Source organism: Saimiri boliviensis, chromosome 12 (genome assembly GCF_048565385.1).
Source record: "Saimiri boliviensis isolate mSaiBol1 chromosome 12, mSaiBol1.pri, whole genome shotgun sequence".
Lineage (NCBI taxonomy): Eukaryota > Metazoa > Chordata > Mammalia > Primates > Cebidae > Saimiri > Saimiri boliviensis.
Genome location: NC_133460.1, coordinates 16,987,606 through 17,007,244, shown reverse-complemented (window position 1 = coordinate 17,007,244; position 19,639 = coordinate 16,987,606). Strand labels below are relative to the sequence as shown.

The window sequence follows — 19,639 nt, the reverse complement described above, 5'->3', positions numbered from 1 at the left end:
GGAAATAATTTAAAAAGCAAGACACCAGTATTTATGGAACCTATGCTGGAAGTGAGGCATTAGCACCCTAACTATATATTTGTCAGTAATATAAATAGATAAGATTATCATCTCTCCTTCTGGGCTGCTTAGAGGCCTATGAAGCATGCCAATAACTGCATTAAAGCCTAATGGAAAGTCACTGGGCTATCCAAGGTCTATTTAGACCATCACACTTCCGTCAGTTTTACCTCATTTACCAAGAACCCCTTCTCCCTCCAAATTTGACCTTTGTGGACCTCACTGGGCACTGAGAACATGCATATCTATCAACTAAATTGCAAGTAAGCTGCAGACCAACCCCTGCCTGGGTCAGCCTTGCCCAGTGGGAGCTGAATGGCAAGGTGAAGAGTGGGCTCTGATGGCCCTGATCCCTCTACTGCTTATGCAGTTTTCTTGTTTGCAGGCCTGGGGTTTTTTTTTTTTTTTTTTTTTTTGAGGCAGAATTTCGCTCTTGCTACCCAGGCTGGAGTGCAGTGGTGTGATATCGGCTCACTGCAACCTCTGCCTCCTGGGTTCAAGCAGTTCTCCTGCCTCAGCCTCCCGAGTAGCTGGGACTACAGGCATGCACCACCATGCCCAGCTAATTTTTGTATTTTTACTAGAGACAGAGTTTCACCATGTTGATCAGGATGGTCTCGATTTCTTGACCTCATGACCCACCCACCTCAGCCTCCCAAAGTGCTGGGATTATAGGTGTGAGCCACTGCGCCCAGCCCCTGGAGTCTTTTTCTTTCAGGATCTATCTGCCTCTCTCTTTCTCTCTTTCATAGAATGACTGTTAAGCACTCATTTAGGCCAGGTAAGATGGCTCATACCTGTAATCCCACTGTAATCCCAACACTTTGGGAGGCCAAGGTGGGTGGATCACTCAAGTCCAGAAGTTTGAGACCAGCCTGGGCAAAATGGCAAAATCCCATCTTTGCCAAGAACAAAATACAAAAATTTACCAGGCATGGTGGCACATGTCTGTAGTCCCAGCTACTCAGGAGGCTGAGGTAGGAGGATCACCTGACCCCAGGGAGATTCAGTGAGCCATGATTGTACCACTGCACTCCAGCTGTGGTGACAGAGTAAGACCCTGCCTCAAAAAAAAAAAAAAAAAAAAAAAAAAACTTATTTAAAGGAGCTAGTTAGGTGCACTATATGCATCTATAGTCCCAGCCACTCAGGAAGCTGAGGTGGGAGGATCATTTGAGCTCAGGAGTTCAAGACCAGCCTGGGCAACATAGCAAGAATCCCCATCTCTACAAAAAATATAAAATTAGCCAGGCATGCTGGCACACACCTATAGTCCCAGCTATGTAGGGGGGCATTGCTTGAGGACAGGAGTTCAAGACCCAGTCTGGGCAACATAGTGAGATCCTGCCTCTATTTTTTTTTAAAGGACTTATTTAAAGAGAGTGTCCGCACCAACCATACCAAGGAATATACCAGGCAGAGTGTGTCTCTCTTCTACTCTTAACACTCTTTTTAAAGAGACAGCCACTTAAGTAGTTGGGCAACTCATTCTTTTGTTCACTGGCAGATGGCAAAACCTCAGAGCACAATAGTGAACATTTTGACCAGACATTTCCCACACAGTTTCATCTGCACCCCGAAGAAGGACCCAAGATTTGTAGCATATCCTTCCCCTATCCTTTTGCCCTCTTCCCTCTTTTCTGCCTCTCACGGTGTCTGCAAACTGGTATGAGTTACTAGAGCTTGCAAAAGTCACAAGAACTAAGGAATTCTACTCTCTTGTTTTCTTCCTCTGAGCTTGGAAATAGCCACCACATTGTTAAGCAAATGTTCTCTTTACCAGTGGTGGGTAAACAAAGACATGGGTGAGTTTTCTGCTACACCTAATTTGAGATGTAGAAAATGGAAGCCACAGAGCAGGGTCAGGCAGCTCTAGGTCTGATTTATGAGCATTTAGAACAACAACAAAAAGCAGGGATTATGAAGAGGTCAGCAGAGGGTCACTAAGAAAAAGTCCAACCAAACTAGACTTCCTTCCTTTCTTATTTTATTTATGTATTGATTGATTGATAGGTGTGTGAAGCTGGTAGGCTCAGTCAGCAGGCCAGGCAGTTGGTAAATAAAACTTCCTTTATTCATTGTGAGATTGTGTGTCCAGAGTACTGAATAGTAAGAGATGAACCCAACAGAGCTCCTACCTTCAAAGCTCTTCATTTTAAGAGGGGAAGACAAAAGTTTGTTTGCTTTTTTAAAGACAAAGTCTTGCTCTGTCATCCAGGCTGGAGTGCCGAGGTGTGATCACAGATCACAGATCACAGCAACCTAGCCACCTGGGGTCATGCAATCCTCTTGCCACAGCTTTCCAAGTAGCTGGGACCACAGGCACATGCCACTGTGTCTGGCTAATTTTTTAATTTTTGTAGAGATGGGGGTCTCGCTGTGTTGCTCAGGCTGGTCTCAAACTCCTGGCCTTGAACAGTCCTCCCATCTCAGCTTCCCAAAGTGCTGGGATTATAGGCGTGACCCACCACACTTGACCAAAGACAAAAGTAAACACAACTTTGCAATACAGTTTCCATATCTGTGAAAACAGATCTTTTCTGCCTGGTTCCGAGGCTCAGTTCTTAGAATGTAATAGATCTTCAGTAAATATTGATAGATGGTGGGTGGATGGGTAGATGGATGAGTGGGTGGACAGTTGGATGGATGGATGGATGGATAGATGGGTGAATGGGTGGGTGGGTAGGTGCATGGATGGATGGATGGATGGATGCCCAGACAGAAACTATTGGAAAAGGCTGTCTAAATGATGAATTTAGAAGGGCAGGTGCAGGCAAATAGTCAGGAAGTGCCAGTCCAGACAAAGAACGTAGCAATTACAAAGGAGTCACAAAAATGAGTTTATTTAAGCTGTGTAGTGAAACTTTTCAGAAAGTAATTTTGGTGGAAGTATAATCAGTACACTGGAGACAGCACATTTGTAGTAATTCTAGAAAGAAATGATGTGAACCTCAGCTGAGGCAATGGCTTGTGGGGATGAGCAGGGGAAATAGATTTCAGGGATATTACGGCACAGAAGCAACAGGGCATCCCAGTCAGTATTAGTGTGAAGGCTCTGGAAAAGTTAAATTGATATTTAAGTGCCAGCTTGTGCAGGGAGATGGAAGAATGCCAGGCTCAGAATTAGAGAATCCAAGAGCAGGGTATGTCTAGGGGAGAAGATGACTGACCGCTTCAGTTTGGGACAGACCCAATGTATTGTGGCTTTGAGAAGTCAAGGTAAAAAGAAAGCATTCGTTGGATGCTGTGGACCTGGAGCTCAGAAGAAAAGCTTGGGGGGTAATTGTAGACATGGAAATAAATGCCAAGACCTGAGACAGAACCCTAAACATGCAAATGTTTAAGGGCTGAGCAGAAAGCAAAAGGAGAAAGAGAAGCAGAGAAGTAGGAACAGAAGCCAGAAAGAGTTGGCATCAGATACATCAAGGAAGAGAATTTCGCGGAAGGTGTGACCAAAAGTAGCAAGTACAGTTGAAAGGTCAGGCAAGGTAGAGGGCAAAAGTATTTCTCTGAGTTTGGCAGCCAAGAGGTCACCAGTGTTCTGTGCCAGAGTACTTTTCAGTGGAAGGAGTGTAACAGAAACCAAAGTACTGTGGGTTGAATGGTGAATGGGAAATGAGGAAGTGAACAAGGGTGGACCACTCACCCAGTGCGGTTGGGGACCAGGCCCTGGAGAATGGGGAGACTCCATGTCACTGCAAATCCTATTGTACCTTTTGATCCTAAAGTACATAGCCAGACTTCATTTCACAAGTACAGTCTAAGTACAGTCTATGTCAAACAGGGATTAAGAGCTCTGATGGCTGAGATTCAAGCCCCAGTTTTGCAAGTTGGTTGTGTAATCTCTGCCTCAGTGATCTCATCTGTAAAATAGGGATGATGAAAATGATGCTAATTCATGGCTGGTGAGAATTTAATGAGTTGGTACATGTGAAGCACTTTGAAATGTGCTTGGAATATAGTAAGTGCTTAAAATATATTGGCTTGGCTGGGTGCAGTGACTTACACCTGCCATCCCAGCACTTTGGGAGATTGAGGCGGGTGGATCACTTGCATCTAGGAGATTTAAGACCAGTCTCAGCAATATGGTGAAACCCCATCTCTACAAAATATATAAAAATTAGCCAGCTATGGTGGCAGTAATGTGTAGTCCCAGCTATTTGGGAGGCTGAGGTGGGAGGATCACTTGAACCCAGGAGGCAGAGGTTGCAGTGAGCTGTGACTGTGCCACTGCACTCCAGCCTGGGTTGCAGAATGACACTCCATCTCAAAAAAAAATTATATATATATATGCATGTGTATATATATATATATATATATGTGTGTGTGTGTGTGTGTGTGTGTTTATGTGTGTGTGTGTGTTTGTGTGTGTGTGTATATATATATATATATATATATATATATATATAGACAGAGCGAGAGAGAGAGAGACTATTATTAAATACTTTTTAAGAAAACAGGTGAAGAGAAGGAAAAATAATTTTGAGTGAAAACGAGGAGTTAGGGAAGGTTTTCTCTTATCTTTTTTGACACCATTCTTCTTTATGAATTTTATTTTCTCTTATCTTTTTTGACACCATTCTTCTTTATGAATTTTATATATAAGCCCATATATAATGTATGTTTATGTTATACAATATTAGTATCTTATATATCAAAGATACTATTAATAATTATACATACATAAAGGATAGTGATTATTTGTCATATATGTTGCAAATATCTTTCCCAGTTTGTGATTTTCATTAGGGTACTTTTTCACATGCAAAATAGTGAATGCTTACATAGTCAAAGTCTTTGTTTTCTTCTTTAGACATGATATTAATGAGAGTTCTTCCTCTTTGAGACCAGATACTAAATTGAGTTTGCTTCCAGTTATTTTTTTATTTCATGTAATATTTTAAGCCATCTGAATTTTTTTCACCGGGTACAGTGGCTCACGCCTATAATACTAGTGCTTTGGGAGATCGAGGTGGGAGTTTACTGCCACCATGACCTCCTGGGTTCAAGCAATCCTCCCACCTCAGCCTCCCAAGTAGCTGGGATTGCAGGCTAACTAGGTGTGCACCACCACACCTAACTAATTATTATCTTTTTAGTAGAGATGGGGTTTTGCCATGTCTCGGCCAGGCTAGTCTCAAACTCCTGGCCTCAGGTGACCCACCCATCTTGGCCTCCCTAAGTGCTGGGATACAGGTGACTCACCATGCCTGGCCTGTTACTATTATTGTTTAATCAAAATGAAATAGCCACTAGGTAGCACAGTGGGAATCTGATTTCAGACTTATTCAGACTCGAGCCCATATTCCTGACCCCTTAGCTAGCCAGCTTGGTGCTCCTGGTTGTTTAGGGGTGAATAACCATTGACCATCACACGGTTTCTTGAGAAGAAGCCTTCTAGGAGGGCCCAAAATTCAACCCCCTTATGCCCATGGTCAGAGAAGTCCATCAGGACAGGGTCATGGGAGGGGCCCCAAGACAGCCTAGAGACCCAAAGGAAACAAAACCTCCTCAATAATGAGTCTAAGCCCTGCACAGGGGCTCATGCCTGTAATCTTTGGGAGGGAAAGGAAGGCAGATCACCTGAGGTCAGGAGTTCAAGACCAGCATGGCCAACATAGTGAAACCCCATCTCTACTAAAAATACAAAAAAAAAAAAAAAAAAAAAAAAAAAAATTAGTTGGGTGTGGTGGCACACACCTATAATCCCAGCTACTTGAGAGGCTGAGGCAAGAGAATGGCTTGAATCCAGGAGGTGGAGGTTGCAGTGTGCCGAGATCACACCACCGCATTCCAGCCTGGGTGACAGAGTGAGGCTCCCCACCCCCACCCCTACCCCCTCAAAAGAGTCCCTCCCCGAAGGTCTGCACTAGTTCAAGAAAAAAAGCCATCCACCTGTTCCATCCCCACCCTGGCCATCTCTGCTGTCCCGTCCCTGGCAGAGCAGCAGTCTATTCTGAGAAACAAGGGCAGAGAGTCGAAACCAAGAGAAAGAAAGGCCCTCCCCCACACCCCCAGAGTCAGACTTGGGCTACCAGCAGGCCAGCTGCCACTTTAGCCTGTTGACTGGGGCTGCTAGACACCTCCCCCATGCCCTCAGTAGCTGGGAGAGGAAGTCCTTTTTACTACTGGGAGACTCTGTCACTCAAATGAAGTCTTATCCAGAAATGTACATAATGGAAAGAGAAATGCAGGATGAAGGTAGGTGAGCCTGGGAGACCAGCCTACTGACCGCTGTGATGGGCCCTAAATCAGGGTGCAGGTGGAAGGGAATCTGCAAACCTCTCAGCTGTGGCAAGGCAGGCAATCTTTCTGAGAAGGTGACTTGGGATTACTGGCTGGGACAAGAGTTACCACTGAAATGTGAGAACAATGGTCTGATAGCCACCCTGTCTGGAAATAGCTTGGCTGGACCAACCATCTCACAGATGAGAAGTGATTATACCGGTTGGAAATTCTCAAGGTTGCAAGAAGGTGGGAGCTGGCTCTCTAACCCCAGAAGCTGTGGGGGCTTTGATAAAGGCCCTCCCCTTGTCACCTCCCTGCCCCTCCGGCTCTGCTGCCATCTGGGCTTTTTCCCTTAGCACTGTTTATACCTTAAAGAATGAGCTCACTGGGTGCAGCGGCCCATATGTGTAATCCTCACACTTTGGGAGGCTGAGGTGGGAGGATCACCTGAGCCCAGGAGGTCAAGGCTGCCATGAGCCATGATTGCACCACTGCACCCCAGCCTGGGTGACAAAGTGAGACCCTGTCTCAAAGAGACAGAGGAAGACAGAGAGAGAGAGAGAGAGAGAGAAAGAGAGAGAGAGAGAGAGAGAGAGAGAGAGAGAGAGGTGAGCTAAGGACTCCTATGCAATTGTCTCCTTCCCCAAGATCTTCAGAAAGAAGCAGATAGTACCTGGTTTGATATAAATGGGCTCCATGTCTGACATATATACCCATATACGTACACATACATGCACAGTCCACTCACATCCACACACACATACCCTTTTTTTTTTTTTTTTTTTTTGAGACGGAGTCTCACTCTGTTGCCAGGCTGGAGTGCAGTGGCGTGATGTCAGCTCACTACAACCTCTACCTCCCAGGTTCAAGTGATTCTCCTGCCTGAGCCTCCCAGGCAGCTAGGACTACATGCATGCACCATCGTGCCCAGCTAATTTTTGTATTTTTAGTAGAGATGGGATTTCACCATGTTGGCCAGGATAGTCTCAATCTCTTGACCTCATGATCCACCCTCCTCGGCCTCCCAAGGTACTGGGATTACAGGCGTGTGCCACCGCGCCCGGCCACACACACACACTCTTACATGCATACGTGTATGCATAGATACGCATACCAACTCACACACATGCACACATATACACACTCTTTTTTGTGTGTCCCTAGGGGTCAGGATAGAAGTCAGAATGTCTTCTTTAGTCATTATGTTAATGAGTTCTTCCTCTTTGACACCAGATACTAAATTGAGTTTGCGTCCAGTTATTTTATTATTTCATGTAATATTTTAAGCCATCAGAATTGAAGCCTCCACAAGCCAGCAGTTCTGGAAAGCCGAAAGCTGGGGCTGAGGGAAAAGTATTCTGTTAAAGTTCATGCATTTGAGGCTTTGAGAATCTCAAGACCTCTACCCCACCCAGAATGGAACATATGCTCCATTTGCCCTACTTTCCATTGCTTCAGAAAACAACCTGAACTTTCCAAGAGCTCCGAGTTTGATAAGCATCATTGAAGAGTGAAGGGCCATTGAATACCCAGAAAGCATAGAAATCCAAATGGTTTCTTGTAATTGGTTTCCTGGAAGCGGCCCATGGGCTGGTTCTCAGGGAAGAGGGAGCCCCAGCCACCCCTGCTGGCTGCACACAGCTTGCCTAAGTGGACAGACCCCTCGTCTGGATGCCAGGGTGTTGTGCTTTCCTACCCAGGGCAGGTAGAGCCTATAACTGACACTCTAGATGCTGAGAACAGCTCAACAGGACCGGGCAGGCTGGTGTTGGGAGGGGCATAGGAATGTGTCCACCCAGGGATCCTGCTACTTGGAGAAGCTTAGAGGATGGCATGGAATTGTGACCTCGGGGAAGGCCACTGTTCAACATCTTTGCACCTCTGTGCCCAGCCCAGCCCTGGCATGCACTAGAGGCCCTGCATGCTTTTGCTACCCACCTATTAAGTCTATTTATTCTGTACTGACATAGAAAGACGCTCACTCTTATAAGTGAGAAGGGCAGGTTGCAGGGCAAAGTGAACGTGTGAGTCCATGTCTGTCTGCCTGAGACGCAGGATCTGATCTGTTAGTACAGGCACCCTGGGGAAGAGCGGAGGCCAGACAGCCACTTTCTCCTTTGTTTGCTTTTGTTGTTTAAACATTTTTAAATGAGCATCACCAATTGCCCTGGAGGTACTTGCAGCTAATTGAGGGAGACTAATGGGTCAGCAGATGAAATGCAATACAAACAGAAAGGGATTATAGTCAATTGAGATGGCTACAGTTTCCATCTGTGTCAAACCTCTTAATTCCTTTTTCCCCAGCTTTCATTCTTTCTTCAAAGAGAAAATCATTTTCTTCCCTCCCACAAATCTGCCATCCTTTTTCTCTTTACCTCCATCTCCCCAACCAAAAAACTAAAAATGCTTATACCAGGGCACATGGACACACACAGTGCACAATAACACAGTTGTGATAAACTGGTCATGATTTATCTTCCACTGATGTGCTGCCCTTCGAAGATGTTATCCTCCTTCCAACCCCATTTTGGCTTGTTTGGCTTGGCTGGATTATTTATTTGCAGCAACAAATATTAAGCTAAAGCAGAATTTAGTCATCCACGATAAAACATCATTGAAACCAGGCGCAGTGGCAGGAGCCTGTGGCCCCAGCTACTTGGGGAGGCTGAGGTGGGAGAGTCCCTTGAGCTCGGGAGGTAGAGGCTGCAGTGAGCCCTGATTGCACCATTGGACTCCATTTGCCCTGGGTGACAGAGGGAGACCCTCATCTCTTAAAAAAATCATCAAATACAATTTTTGAACTTCGAGTGACAATGCTGTTTACTTCCTCTGATGGTCAGGGTAGCATTCTACTCCACTGAGCTTTCCTTGGCTCTTTTCTAAGGAAGTCAACATCTTTCAAGTCAACTTTTGGGACCAAAAAACAGGACAATGGGTCCTTCACCTGAGCAGGAATCCCAGGCAACTCACAGTCCCTGCTTCCTTCCTGTTACTCTTTCTTTCCTTCTTTCCTTCTTTCTTTTTCTTTCCTTCTTTCCCTCTTTCTTTCTTTCTCTCTCTCTCTCCTTCCTTCATTCCATCCTTCTTTCCTTCTTCCCTCCCTTCCTTCCCCCTTCTCTCCCTCACTCCCTCCCTCCTTCCCTTCTTCTCTGTCTCTCTCTCTCTCTTTGTTTTCAAAATGAATCTTGCTCTGTCACCCAGTCCGGATTGCAGTAGCACAATCATAGCTCACTGCAGCCTCAAACCTGGGACTGAAGCAATCCTCCTTCCTCAGTCTCCCAAAGTACTGGGATTACATGCATGAGCCACTGTGCCCGGCCCTGCTCATTCTAATCCCTCTTCTCTCCTCCTAGTGGATTCATTAACTGCAAATTTATTTCATTCTGAAAATGAAATACAAATTTCTCAGCTGGGCATGATTTGGCCTCAACCTCCCCATCTGACTCCATCTCCAGCAATTTCTCTATTTTGCCATTTGCAGTTATACCAGCCCCTCCTGCCTCAAGCCTCTCCTGTTCACTCCACCCAATCACATTCTGTCCACTTCTTCATCTTCATTTTTAAAGATAGGGTCTCACTCTTGCCCAGGTTGGAGTGCAGTGGTACGATCACAGCTCACTACAGCCTTGACCTCCTGAGCTCAAGTGAGCCTCCCACCTCAGCCTCCCAAATAGCTGGGGTTACAGATGCGCACCACCACACCCAGCTCATTTTTTGTATTTTTGGTAGAGACAGCCTCCCCAGTAGCTGTGCCTACAGGTGTGTGCCACCATGCCCAGCTTCATGTCCACTTCTTGATAAGACCAGCTCTTTCTTACAGTTCCATGTTGAGCCGACAGGTCCGCTTTTTCAAAGATACCTTCCCTAGTCACCCAATGGGAAAAACTGCCCATCTCCTCTTAACCCCTCCACTTTCCCTACCCCATTTCATTAAACAGCATCCAGATTTATCCAAAATCATCTTATTTATTTATTTGCTTGCTGACCATCTGTCTACCCCACTGGAAGGCATGTTCCATGAGAGCAGAGAACTTATCTATCTGATCATTGCTGACTCCAGTGTCTACAGCAGTACTGGGCACCTAATAGGTGCTCACTAACTTTTCATTAAATGAATGACCAAATAGCTTTTCAGCTCCCAAGGGCTACTTGCAAAGTCACCTGTCTGGTGCCCCTTGCAAAGCCCCCTGCCTGGGTACTGGGGAGGACGGGGCTGAGTGTGTGCTGCTGTGATTGCAGACAGAGTCCTTCAAGCTGAGCGAGCCCTACAGTCAGTGCACGGAGGACGGGAGTGACGTGCCAATCAGGAACATCTACAATGCTGCCTACTCACTCCAGGTAACAGATTGACGGGGGCACCCAGCCCTAGGTTTATGGCCTGGACCCAGGAGACAAAGTTGTATCTAGGCTGGGGTGTGGCTTGGACCAGGAACTCTGGGTGAGGATCCCTGGGGTTCATCCAGAGACCTCAAGAACAAATGATGCCGGCTGGTTCCAGTCCTCTGCAGTTTGTCTGTAACCAGAGCTTAATTGATTCACTGAGGTTTGCGTGGAACTCAATGTACAACTGAGACAGACCCACCTCCTAAATGGGCCTTGGCAGGGGAGGGACAGGAGAGAAGACGTCTGGGAGAGACACTGGTCAAAGGGTCGAGTGTGGCTTCCAGGCCTGCTGGTGCCCCTCACTCAATGATGGCCTTGGGCCAGCTGGGCTCCCCTCAGCAACCACAGGGGGAGGTGGGATTGGATTAGGGATGGCTAATTTGCAGCTCCCAGTCTCCTTCCAGGCAGCATACATCCAGGTTTTTCAAGAGCCTGGATAGTGTTTAAAAGTCAGGGAATTTTACAAGAAAATCTAGATTTCCAGCCCCTTGAAAAAATGAAATGATAAGGCAACATGGAGCCCATATTTCCTGCAGGATGAACAGTGAGGGTAGCTCCCCCAATAAACGAAGCAGGTGTCCTCTGGCTCCCATGGTTCTCACTACCCCTCCAGTATGTCGCTTACATCACTGCCTCCTGTAGGCATTTGGTTTTTCAACACTTAAGTGAGACCATCTGTTCTGCCTTCTCTCACATTCTCAGAATAATAAATAATAACAATAAATAATATGTTAATAATAAATAAACTCTTAATACATCTTCCAGCTTGAGCCCTTTGGGGTTCCGGGACTGTGTTCAGCCCAGTTGGCATAAGGGGCAGGTTCATATGGTTGGTGAAGCCTTAGGGAGACTGGCCTTCTGGGCTGAGGGATATGCAGGGAACTCCTTGGCATCCCTGTGCAAAGATATGAGTGGCATCCCCATGTCTCCCCTTTCAGATCTGCCTTCATTCATGCTTCCAGACAAAGATGGTGGAGAAATGTGGGTGTGCACAGTACAGCCAGCCTCTACCTCCCGAAGCCAACTACTGCAACTACCAGCAGCACCCCAACTGGAGTGAGTAAGACCAGCTCCAGCCTTGCATGCCCCAGGACCAGGGTCAGCCTAGCCCCAGCAACAGGCACTCCTGGGCTCCCACCCCATTGCTTTTTGCCTGAAGGAGGAATTGGTTGAGAGCCATTAACTAGAATTTTACTTCTGTTCAAGCCTGGCTTGAATTCTACTTCCCAACTGACCACCTTTGTCAATTCCAGGAGGTAGGAACTGTGGATATTAGCTTTTCACAGAATAGATAACCAAGGCCCAGAAAGGCTAACCGGTTTGCCCAAGGTCACACAGCCAGAAAGGAACAGAGCCGGATCCAAACCAAGGGTGATCTGACCTTCAGTTCACATCCTTAACCACCGCACTGTTTCCCAGCATCACAACACAATCTGTTTCCAGAGAGCCAGCGTTGGTAGAAAGTGGGAAAAGAGGTCATTAAAATGGGACTATGGGGCTGTCCTTGGTGACCCAGGGATACCCAGGAAGGGCCCTGTGGCTCCAAAGCTCACGCTGCCCTCTCCCTTGTCCCTCAGTGTACTGTTACTACCAACTGCATCGAGCCTTTGTCCAGGAAGAGCTGGGCTGCCAGTCTGTATGCAAAGAAGCCTGCAGGTGTGTGGACCCCAAGGGATGAGACGGGCAGCTGGGTTGGGCTGGGCCACCTGCACTCACGCTGTCTCCTCCTCCCGCAGCTTTAAGGAGTGGACACTAACCACAAGCCTGGCACAATGGCCATCTGTGGTTTCGGAGGTAAGTTCTTCTGCCTACCCTTTCCCCCTGCAGCCCCCAGCCTGGAGCCTCACTGACACCCTTGCTGTGTCCTCTGGCCTGGGACATGGCCTAAGGGGAAGACAGCTAACTTGTGGAGGCTGGGGACAAGCTGGGGAGCTCGAGGAGGGAGGCTGGGCCTGGCCTGTCAGGTATCCTCAGACACACTCTTTCTCTCTCCATTGTAGAAGTGGTTGCTGCCTGTTCTCACTTGGGACCAAGGCCGGCAAATAAACAAAAAGCTCAACAAGTAAGTTTCCTCTACCTCTGCCTGCCACAGCCCCAAGCCTTCTCACTTGCTTTAGTATGAGTATGGCCAAATCCTCTTTTTTTTTTTTTTTTTTTTTTGAGATGGAGTGTTTCTCTGTCACCCAGGCTGGAGTGCAGTGACATGATCTCAGCTCACTGTAACCTCCACCTCCTGGGTTTCAGCAATTCTCCTACCTCAGCCTCCCAAGTAGCTGGGATTATAGGTGTGCACCATTATACCTGGCTAATTTTATATTTTCAGCAGAGATGGGGTTTCACCATATTGGCCAGGCTGGTCTTGAACTCCTGACCTCAAGTGATCCACCTGCCTCGGCCTCCCAAAGTGCTGGGATTACAGGCATGCACCACTGCACCTGGCCCACTCTCCTTTTCATTCACTCACTCATTCATTTCCTCAAAGCTTGGAATGGTGAACTCACACATGTGAATCATGTCATGTGAACTCACGTTTATCTAAGCCATCACCATCTCCCTCATGCCACTGCTGGGCCTGACTGCTGTGAGAGCCAATCTGGCTTCCAACATTCATAGAGCACCCCCTAGGTGCCAGGTGCTGTGTGAGGTGCTAGGGGAACCAGGACCATCAAGCAGACATGGTCTCTGCCCGCCAAGGTACTTGCACTCTAATGATAAAATAGACTTTGACTAAGCAGTTGCAAACCATTAAACCAAGTGTTGTAAACTGGTGACTGATTCTTGGGCCAAATCTGGCCTCACGAAAGCAACCCATTATTTCAAGTTTTTCCTGAAAGTTCAAAAGTTCTGGCAAGAGTGACCCTCCATTGTTTTGTAGCACTGAGCAGCTGAGTAATACCCACTCCTTTGGATGGTCCAGTTCACCGTCATCCTATCAAGAGGCAGTTTAGTGCAATGGTTAAAAGCATGGACTTTGAAGCCAGATCTAAATGAGTTGGAGTACTGGCTCAGCCAATTATTAACAGCGTAGTCTTGAGCAAGTTCCTTAACCAACCTCATCTCAGTTTTCACATCTGTGAAATGAGGATGATGAAAATGTACATACCTGCCTCATAGGGCTGTTGGGAGAATTCAGTGAGTTAATTCACATAAAGTTCTTATGACAGTGCTTGGCAACACAGGAAGTCCCCGATAAATGCTCGTTGCCATTATGCCTATTATCATAATACCTTATACTCAACTACCCTGCTCATGTATATTCCCTGTACATACTTGAGATTGCAATCGAACAATTACAAATGTCCGTGTTTAATGAAGAACAGGGTACAATGACAACATGGCTGGGTGGACTTTCTGGAAGTTGGGAAAGAGTTCTTGAGTGAATGAATGACCTGAGGACCAGATCCAGGCTGGAGATATACTCGGGTGTAGACCAAGCCCTTATGGGCCAGGTTCCAATACCCTCAAGGAGCTCAGCGCCTTGGCTGTGCTGCAAGCTTGGGCAGGAGACAGCCAGGCTAAGGACTGGTGATCTGGTAAGATGCCAAGACTCTTGATTCACCTATTGGAATTTTGCAGGACAGACTTGGCCAAACTCTTGATATTCTACAAAGACCTGAACCAGAGATCCATCATGGAGAGCCCAGCCAACAGTGTGAGTAGAGTGGCTTCCTTCTGGGACCTATCCTGGGCCTGCAAATGTGCCCATCTGCCTGGCCTTGGGGAGCAGAGTCAGGGTAAGGGGTTCCAGCCTGCTGTAGGCCAGCCAGGTCTCAGGTCAGAATGTGCAGGGTGAGAGGAGACAGGAAGCCTGCCTGCTTCTTCCCCGCCAGCCTGTGCAGGGTCCAGGCTAGCCTGTGGCTTCCTTGTGAATCGGGGTCCCTATGTGAGGCCAACCTGGGGAAAGGTCCCTCTTGATGGTGTGGCTTGGCCTTCCTTGCAGATTGAGATGCTTCTGTCCAACTTTGGTGGCCAGCTGGGCCTGTGGATGAGCTGCTCTGTTGTCTGCGTCATCGAGATCATTGAGGTCTTCTTCATTGACTTCTTCTCTATCATTGCCCGCCGCCAGTGGCAGAAAGCCAAGGATTGGTGGGCCCGGAAGCAGGCTCCCCGCTGTCCAGAAGCTCCCCGCAGCCCACAGGGCCAAGACAATCCAACCCTGGATATAGACGATGACCTACCCACTTTCAACTCTGCTTTGCACCTGCCTCCAGCCCTAGGAACCCAAGTGCCTGGCACACCGCCCCCTAAATACAATACCTTGCGCTTGGAGAGGGCATTTTCCAACCAGCTCACAGATACCCAGATGCTGGATGAGCTCTGAGGCAGGGCTGAGAAGACAGATCTAGTCAGGACCACCAGCCAGGGTCTAAGGGCATGGACTGGTCCGGGTCCCCCTAGATACACAGGGATCCCTCTGCTTTTCAGAGACTCTGACCAAAAAGCCTGCTTTAAACCAAAAGATGGAGCCTGGGCATGTGCAGGAGGACCCATCTGGCATGATGCAGCAACACTTACAACCGTCCAGGCTGAGATAAATCCCAGGACCTGAACTCTTAGCACATCACTAGAGACTGGGGGCTGAGGCAGTGGTGCTCGCCCAAGCGAAGGCCAGAGTGAGGACTGATGCAGCTCTCCACGGGTCTTGAGAAGAAAGGACTCTTCCAAAGTTCCAGGCTGAGGGTTTCACCCACACTGACAGCCTGGGCTGGAGCCCAAGGATATTGAGTATCAAGGCTGGACAACTACTGCCAGATGCCAGAGAGAGGAGAAAGTGCCAGCCCCGACGCTGGAGCCGTTTGTGAATAAACTGTTCTTAGTCATTGACTCTGGGGAAAGGTGGCCTCCATGCCCTCAGGATGCAAAGAACTGGCCCAGGGCCCCCAGAGTGTTTGTGGGAATCAGGGTGCAGTGGTGGAGGTCTGGGACTCGGTCAGGGTGTCCTCACTTTGGGGCAGTGGTGGGCCCAGGAGATGGATATGATTATCCCATTTCGTGGATAAAGAAACTGGGGCACAGAAAGATTAAGTTACTTGCCCAAGGTGACACAGTGAGGAGGCGGTAGAGCTAGGATTTGAACCCGGACAATCTGACTCCATTATTTTACATCCAATTCGTGTCTGTCCCTTATAAAGGACAAGGCTCATGTCACTTTAGATGGGAAGAGGGGTAACACAGTAAGCCATGCTCTGGGCAGCTGTTCCAAGACAGAGGGCATTGATGATGCCCCCCCCATCATCAATGGCCTGTCCCTCACAAACAAACCAACTGCCACAGACAACCCACTTCCTACCATATTCATATCTTCCTACCTGCAAGTGGCTAACAGGTATTAAATCCCTGGTTGGTATTTAAAGCCAACCCAAGAACAGAGTGTTAGGTACTGTTTTAAGCACCTAGATAGGTTAGCATAGGTGACTGAAAATGATGTTCTGCAAACCAAATTCTGTTTTTAACCATGAACCAAGAATTTTATTTTATTTTATATTTTTTGTAGAAATAGGATCTCATTATGTTGCCCAGACTGTTCTTGAACTCCTGGCCTCAAATGATCTTCCCACCTCAGCTGCTAATCCCAGCACTTTGGGAGGCCAGGGTGGGCAGACTGCTCAAGCTCAGGAATTTAAGAACAACCTGGGCAACATGGCAAAAAATGTGCTGTGATCACTGGCACAAGCCGCTGTGCCCAGCCAATAATTTTTATATTTGCTTTTAAATAGCAAAAGAAGAAGATTCTGTGACTTGCGAAAACGATATGAGATTCCATTTCGAGTGTCTATAAATAAAGTTTTATTGGTACACAACCACACCCATTTGTTCAAGTTTTGTTTATGCCCATTCATGTGCTGCAGTGGCAGAGTTGAGTAGCTACAACCCAGACCTACAAAGCCAGCAAAGCCTAAAATATTTTTCCTCTGGCCCTTTACAGAAAATCGTGCTGACCCTTGGATAAGCACATTCAATGGGTATGTTTATCCCATTTTGTGGATGGAGGAACTGAGGCATGAAAGATTACGTTACTTGCACCAGGTGACACAGCTAGGAGGTTGCAGAGCTGGGATTTGACCCCAGACAGTCTGGCTCCAGAACTGGTGCCTTTTATCAGCCAGTCTGGTCTTTTGCAGCCAATCTGGTCTTTACCTTTGAAGGGTGAGGCTGATGTCATTTTGGGTGGGAAGAGGGAGAGGCTAAATACCCTGGCTCTAGGGCTGAAAGAAGGCCTTCATCCATGGGTAGGGAAGGTCCACATTTCAGGATTAATCCCTTCATGAGAATGGCTGCGAGTAAAGGCAAGAATCTTGGTAAAAGAAAGGGGCTGTAGGGACCCTGTCTCTACCTGGGGACCCCTGGTCCAATTTGATTCCAGTCCTGTGGCTAGAGTAAGCCTCTGCCCTACGTGGTGCTTCCACCAGCCCTCACAGGGCAGGGCATTGCCAGGAGGCATGCCAGCCAGCAAGGAGGTCATAGTCACCCCAGACTGGAGGGAGCTCTCCTGGGGAGTGGGCTCAGGAGCCAGGCCGATGCAGGCAAGGATTGGGCTACAGAGGCCGTGAGCCTGGCTTCCATCCATGCTGGGCTCTGGTGGCTGCAGCCAGTGCCGATAGGGAACTTGCAGCCTAGCCTACCTGGGCACAGTGCAGACAGGAGCTTCCTCCTCCTCCCCCGTGGTGGGGACAGGAGGTGCCCTCAGATTCGTGGAACTGGCCAGCTGCTGCCTGATGGAGGAACACTTCTAGTGAGGCTTGTCAAAGGCAAGGCCAGGGTAATCCAAAGCCACAGCTGCTCAGCTCTCCCCAAGCGTATGGGTATGTGCAAGTCCTGCAAGCTCCAGCCGTCTCCATTCCTGTTGGCTCTTGCAGTGCCCAGCATTGCCTTCTCTCCTTCCCCACTCACCCTTCCAGGCCAGCTGCAAATGTCAGCACCTCTGTAAAGTTTTCCCTGACCCCTTTCCCTTTCCCCAAGAAGTTAGAACGTCCACCATTATGTAACTTTCACCCTTGATATCTATATATTTATGAAACAGGCAGGGTCTTGAGTGCAGTGGCATGATCATAGTTGCAGCCTTGACCTCCTGGGTGCAAGTGATCCTCCTGCTTCAGCCTCTTGCGTAGCTGGGACTACAGGCACATGTCACTACCCATGGCTCATATTTAAATTTTTTAAGTTCTGTGTTGTCCAGGCTGGTCTTGAATTCCTGGATTTCAGGCAATCACAGCTCACTGCAGCGTCAATCTCCTGGGCTAAAGCTTCCCAAGCAGCTGTAACTACAGAAGCACACCATTATGTCTGGCTACATTTTTTATTTTTTTTGTACAAATGGGTTCCTGTTATATTGCCCAGACTAATCTCAAACTCCTGGCCTCAAGCTGTCCTCCTGTGTCAGCCTCTGAAAGTACTGGGATTACAGGATGAGCCACAGAGCCTGGCCCTGTATATAATATTTTAGCCACATCTGTATCATTAGACTGTGAGCTCTGCAAGGGCAGGAACTGTGTCTTATCTCTTTGTCCCAAGATGGGGACAGGACAGAGTACAGTGTGGCATTTAAGAAAACTTTGTGGAACTCAAAAAAACAGTAACAATACTAACAATAGCTAACATGCATCAAGCTCTTACGGTTTGCCAGGGATTCTGCCAAGCACTTCACACACATCAACTTGTGTCATTCTAACAGCTCAGGAACTCATAAAGAAATGGAGACTGGATGTGGTGGCTTACGCCTGTAATCCCAGCACTTTGGGAGGCCAGGATGGGCAGATTGCTTGAGTTTAGGAATTCAAGACAAACCTGGGTAACATAGCAAAACCTCATCTCTACAAAAAAACTACATTTGTATCCCTAAATCTATAAAAATAAAAAAAAAATTTGAAGGAATGAACTACTGACATATGTATGAACCTCTGACATATGAATGAACCTTGAAAACATCATGCTAATTGAACAAAGCCAGCAGACACAATAGGTCATACATCATCCCATTCCATCTATATGAAATAGAATGAATAAATTCAGAGACAGAAAGCAGATTGTGGGGGAGAGAAATGGAGAGTAACTGCTTAATGGATACGGAGTCTCCTCTGGGGATAATGAAAAGGCTTTGGAACTAAATAGAGGTGGTGGTTTCATGGCATAGACGACATAATCAATGGTGCTGAACTGTGCAATTTAAGAGTTATGTGGCCAGACATGGTGGCTCACACCTGTAATCCCAGCACTTTGGGAAGGCAAGGCAGGTGGATAACCTGAGGTAAAGAGTTCAAGACCAGCCTGGTCAACATGATGTAACCCCATCTCTACTAAAAATACAAAAAAATTAACCGGCATAGTAGTGGATGCCTGTAATCCCAGCTACTCGGGAGGCTGAGGCAGGAGAATCACTTGAACCTGGGAGGCGGAGGTTGCAGTGAGCTGAGATTGTGCCACTGTACTCCAGCCTGAGCAACAAGAGTGAAACTCTGTCTCAAAAAGAAGTTATGTGATTAAAAAATAAAAAATCCAAAAACTAAATTTATTTAAATGAAAAGAGCAAGTTGACCTAATAAAAATTAATAAGTGAAACTATAAAGAAAAGCAAAAAGTACTGAGCTTAGAAGTTAGAAGAGCAGAAATTTCTGGCCTGAGGCTGAAGGAGTGGAGGAGAAAGTAGACGTGACTAGAGATACACAGTGCATTTGGAAAACTGGGTAGTAAGGAGCTATTTCTCACCTTAAGTGGCAGTAGAAACCCAAGTGGTTGCTTTTTTTTTTTTTGATGGAGTCCACTCTAATACCCAGGGTAGAGTGCATACAGTGTGATCACGGCTCACTGCAGTCTTGACTCCCCAGACTCAGGTGATCATCCCGTCTCAGCCTCCCAAGCAGCTGGGACAACAGGCATGCGTCACCATACTCTGCTAGCAAAATTTTGGTAGAGATGGGGCTTCATCATGTTACCTAGGCTGGTCTTGAACTCCTGGGATCAAGTGATCCAC

General features: G+C 47.2%; 1 protein-coding gene across 3 annotated transcripts in view; it reads left to right on the top strand.

Moving 5' to 3' along the window:
- Window positions 1–16,475, top strand: part of SCNN1G (sodium channel epithelial 1 subunit gamma) — a 31,991-nt gene extending 15,516 nt beyond the window's left edge. For all 3 annotated transcript variants that reach the window (XM_074381929.1, XM_003930187.4, XM_010340780.3), the window contains 7 exons: window positions 10,528–10,626; window positions 11,610–11,727; window positions 12,249–12,327; window positions 12,408–12,465; window positions 12,672–12,733; window positions 14,248–14,323; window positions 14,612–16,475. In XM_074381929.1, coding sequence (XP_074238030.1) covers window positions 10,528–10,626; window positions 11,610–11,727; window positions 12,249–12,327; window positions 12,408–12,465; window positions 12,672–12,733; window positions 14,248–14,323; window positions 14,612–14,992 — 873 coding nt within the window. In that variant the 3' untranslated portion in view covers window positions 14,993–16,475. The remainder of the gene's footprint in view (window positions 1–10,527; window positions 10,627–11,609; window positions 11,728–12,248; window positions 12,328–12,407; window positions 12,466–12,671; window positions 12,734–14,247; window positions 14,324–14,611) is intronic.
- Window positions 16,476–19,639: the final 3,164 nt, after the last annotated feature.